This window comes from Haemaphysalis longicornis, unplaced genomic scaffold (genome assembly GCF_048455015.1).
Source record: "Haemaphysalis longicornis isolate Haplotype H1 unplaced genomic scaffold, Haemaphysalis longicornis Haplotype H1 scaffold_3, whole genome shotgun sequence".
Classification (NCBI taxonomy): domain Eukaryota; kingdom Metazoa; phylum Arthropoda; class Arachnida; order Ixodida; family Ixodidae; genus Haemaphysalis; species Haemaphysalis longicornis.
In genome coordinates, this window is record NW_027526335.1 from 132,930,286 (window position 1) to 132,935,061 (window position 4,776).

The 4,776-nt window shown below is 54.5% G+C and overlaps 1 protein-coding gene across 1 annotated transcript; it reads left to right on the forward strand.

Moving 5' to 3' along the window:
- The first annotated feature begins 544 nt into the window (after positions 1-544).
- LOC144175434 (epithelial splicing regulatory protein 1-like) lies at positions 545-1,492 on the forward strand. Its single transcript, XM_077704509.1, has one exon. It carries the CDS (start codon positions 545-547, stop codon positions 1,490-1,492), a length of 948 nt encoding a protein of 315 aa, XP_077560635.1.
- The last annotated feature ends 3,284 nt before the right edge of the window (positions 1,493-4,776 follow it).

Genomic DNA, 4,776 nt, shown 5'->3' on the forward strand with positions numbered 1-4,776 from the left:
ATAGAATTCTTATTTAATTACGAGGCGCTTAGAAAAGATAATGTAGACCGGTTGGAAAGAGTTTTGATTCCAGAAATGACAGAGAAAAAAAAAAACTGAAAAATAAAGGCGGGAGTAAGCAATCGCAGTCATAAAGTGAATCTATTGGAATTTTTAATGAAGCGCAGGAGGGCAGAGCATACATCCCGGCGGCAGAACCCCGTTTCGGAAGCCCCGAATGATAGTAGAGCCGGCACTGAGAGGGATATCCCTAGACTACTAGTTGCCGCCGCTCACTTCACTTCCAATTTTTTCTTCTGCGCTTTGTGTTTCGTTTTCTCTTCTTTTACGGCACTCGTGCCGTGCCGGCGTCCAATCCTCGGCAAATGAAGGTGCGAGGGCCACTTGCGCGAACCTATAGCTTTATGCCAGCGTTTCATCACGTGATTCACGAGAACATCCGAGCCATGGTGCATGCGCGCGCAGTGATAGACGAGTCTTAGAAGCAGCGCCTCTAAGGCCGACAAACCTGCCAACTCAACCAAGAATCCACCGAAAGGTTGCCATGGACCGTGAGACGTTCGACTCGCCGCCGGAGCCACTCGCCACGTCCTCGCTCGAAGAAACGCCAGAGCCATCTGGGGCGACGCGGTACCAGGGGGTGCAATATCAGACGCTGCCTCCGCTGTCTACGGGTAAACCATGCCTCCATCTCCGAGGGCTCCCGGACGACGCCCAGCCTGAGACCATTATCGAGTTCCTGGGACAGGACGCCTACTCTGTCATCGACCAGGGCGTGCACATTATCTACACCCCTGAGGGACGGCCTTCGGGCGAGGCGATAGTTCACATGAAATCTGAGGAAGCCGCCTTTTGGGCTGTTGTGAATTCTCACAACCGCCACATGATGGGACGGAGGCCGAGCATCATAGAGGCACTTCTGTGCAGCGTGGATGAGATGAAGGCCAGGCTCGCGGGTTCCCAGCCTGGGCCCGTGTCCTTCCCACGCGACGGTGCGGGAGAGCCGCAGCCGGAATTGCACTACTTCACTAACCCCGGCCATCCTTCCGCTCTGACGCCGGCTGCAGTGGCCACACCGTCGCCTCTGATGTCGCCCGCTTCCAGCATGCCCTCACCCCTGAGCCAGGCGGCGTTACCGGAGACTTGTAGCCCCGACATGGCGGCCGCCACCTGGTTGCTCGTGCGCAACCTGCCGGAGTCTGCTACAGTGCAGGACGTCCTGGCGTTCTTCAGCGGCTTCCCGGGCCTCAAGCCAGACGGCGTGTACATGCTGAACAAGGCGGATCGCTTCTTCAAAGACAGTGCCTTCGTGGCCGTGCCGTGTAGGGCGACGGCTGTGCGAGGCGTCCTGGACAGACAGTGCCACTACATCGGTGACCGCAAGATCGACATCTGCATTGTGGACACTGCATCTGCACTGCGCTGGCTCAGGGTCCCCGGCAGGGCTCACGCGTACGGCGTTCCTCCACCATCCCAGCCTCCGCGGCAGTAGCTGCCAACTGAGAAATAAAACGAGGCTGTGGAAATACTCGGATCCCTCAGTTTTCCCGGCCTGCCGTGGGCTGACAGAGGTAGCAGATATAAGGTGTCTTCTATTTTACTGCACTCGCTGCACTCATTCAGGTAGTGCAGCACTCGTCTCTTCGATTTTCGAGTGCAGCGCGCGGCGCCTGCACTTTTCTCTTCGATTTACCGACGGTGCAGAGAGTGCAGGATGAGTTCACGCTTTCCCTGCACCTCCCAGGGAGGAGGTGCAGAAGCAGACGACAAAAGTGCAGCACCGGTTCTGCAGTGGCGGCGCTTGCGCTGAACTCATCCTGAACTCATGCAGAAAGTGCAGGCCAAATCGAAGAGACCTAGATATAGCCGTTTCATCTCGGGCAGCTCCACGTCACTCCCAATCAGGTCGCCTTTGATTTTCCGGAAAGGGCAGCTCTGGCTCTCATGGCTGAATTCCAGTCGGCAGCCAGAATCGCCATGATGTTTTGAAGGAGATACTAGTTCGAACTCGAACTTTAGTTTCGCGTTTGTCTGCTTGTCTGTACGTCACATGATGTGGGCAGAAAGCCTGTTCATTATTCGGTTAGTGTTCCTCTTGGTGCGGTGGCACGGATAACACGCGCGGGGATCGAGGGAGGATACTGGCAGTGGTGAATGGAATCGGAGGAGGGAGAGATATCGAGGGAGAAGAAAGAATAAGTGCAGAATAAATGGTGAAGAGAATAGAGAGGGCGATGATGAGTGTAGCCTGGGGGAATGGAAGGGGAGGCCATGAGGGAGAGGATATAGAGCCTTAGGACTTTGCGGGAGGAATAAAATAAGGAGCAGGTGAGGGTGCGAAAGCTGGAGAGGGCAAAAGGAGTATATGATGGGAGGTAAAAGAGTATTGGGGGGGGGGGGGGGGGGGGGGCGCTAAAGTGGAGGGGACGTGCAAGAAGTGGAGTATCAGAGGGGAGGGGAAAAAGAGAAGAATTGAGTAGCGGGTAGCAAAGAAAATATGAAGAGGGGGGTAGAGGGAGGGAGGAAGGAGGCCGAGGGGAGGGGGACAGCGGAAGGGTTAGGAGGGAAGGTAGGAGGAGCGCAGGGGTTTATGCAGAATTTCGATTTTGGGGGGTGTCGGTGGGATGTTTGGGGGGGGGGGGGGTGTTGTATAAATCCCTATGCAGGGTGCTTGTGGTTGTGGAATCTTTTTGGGGGGGTGTCGAAGTCCTTCTGGGGGGGTGTTAGGGGTGTGTGTATAAATCCCTGGAGGAGCGTCTACACATCCCGCGCCCGGTCTTACTAGTTTTATGTCTCTTAGCTTGGGCTAGGACATACTCCCCGGATTTGTTTCACTTTATCCATGACGCTCGTTTCCTAAGCGTCACTTACATAATCTTTTGCATGGTTTGTTTGGTCGACCAAAGATTTATATTTTGGGGGATGTAAGCCCCTAAGTTCGATCATTGCAATCAATGGCGTAGCCAGAAATATTTTTCGGAGGGTGTTAAGCAGTAACCACATGGAGCGATTTTTGCGGGTGACGCGACGAGCGATGCGATGGGGATCCGCAGTTGCCCATCTCAGTTGCTCGGATTCAGAAGACACCTCGGGCACGGCCGCTGGATGAAAGGCGCACTGACGTTGCGTGCGCTCTCATCCAGCGGCCGTGCCTCGGGACCCAAGATGTGCTAATTCAACTGAAGGAAGAGATCCTCGTCCCCGCGACTCGTCACTCCCCGCGGGCCCTCCCCGCACTTGACCTGAAGGGAGCCTTCGACAACGTGGCACACGAGGCAATCCTCCGGAACCTGAACAACACAGGCTGCGGAAAGAAGACATACGACTATATTGTCGACTTCCTGTCCAACCGAAAAACCATAATCAAGATAGGGGACGTCACCTCGAACCCCATCACCCTTGGCTGTCGGGGGACCCCTCAAGGCTCAGTCCTGTCTCCGCTATTGTTCAACATCGCGCTCTTGGGCCTCCCGGGGCGGCTGGAGACTATACCGAACCTAAGACACGCTCTCTATGAAGACGATGTAACCCTGTGGACGGGGACCGATTCCTTAGGGGGTCTGCAGGACACCCTGCAACTCGCCGCCGATACGGTCAACCAGTATGCGAAGGAATGCGGATTGGCTTGCTCACCCCAAAGGTCAGAACTTCTTGTGGTTCGACGCCGCCGCCACAAACGAGAAGAATATGACATCCAGGTGACCCTTGAGAAACATCATCAAACCCTGCAGATCACTAAAAATTATAGGCCTTGTGATACACTCAGACGCGAAGAACGGCCAAATGATACAGCGGCTTACAAAAACACCCGAACAGGTTCTACACATGATCAGAAGTATCACCAACCGGCACAGAGGCATGAAAGAGAAAGACACACTTCGTCTCGTCCAGGCTTTCATCCTCTCCAGAATAACTTACTCAGTGCCGTATGCAGTGCTAAACAAGAGAGAAACAGACAAACTTAAAGGGACCCCGAAAAGCTTTGTGAAGGTGGCAATCAAATGCATTCAGGTGGTAGAACACATAACGGGGGATTTTTGAGCCAAGTGTGAGCCCCATACGTTGTACAGATAATTTGTAAACAATTTTTGAAGATCGCCTTTCTCAGCCGATGAGCGCGACGCCGCAGCGAGCCGACCGCGGCTGACGCAACGGCGACCGCGGGTGACGCAACGGTGATCGCTGCTGACGCAACGGCGAAGGCGCCCCCTGATTCGCCCAATCGCTGGCAAGGTCGGCCGCCGGCGGCGTCACTGCCATTGGCTTCCGGCTGCTCTTCCTCCTTCCTGCGCGATCCCGAGGCAAAGGCGGCAAAGGCGGGTCCGCAGTGATTGACGCGAGCCTAGGCGCAGGAATGTAGCTAGCTGCTTTGAAGGAGGCAGAGAGGGAGGAGGAGTCGATCGGCAAGTGGGGAGAGGTGCCTTTAATTGCTTCTGGCGCAGCTAATACTGAATGTAGATCAATAATTCCAACGGCATTGAATCGCTATATTGGTGCTACGTGACAATACAGGCATTTTGTAACTTTTACAGAAGGCTTTTCTGGGTCCCTTTAACACAGTTATCAGGAAAGCAACAAAACAAGCTCCGGGCCTTCCAATGAGCGTGTCCACCGACAGGCTATTCAGCATTGGGCTACACAATACAGTCGATGAGCTAATTGAAGGTCACCTGTATAACCAAAAAGCTCTTCTCGCACAAACCCAAACAGGCCGGAAGGTACTTGCCCATTTAAAATTGATGCCAGTGGGGGACGCTGTCTCAACAAGGGAAATGC

Excerpts from the sequence above, each read along its gene's own strand:
- LOC144175434 (XM_077704509.1), top strand. The coding sequence starts at position 545 with ATGGACCGTGAGACGTTCGACTCGCCGCCGGAGCCACTCGCCACGTCC.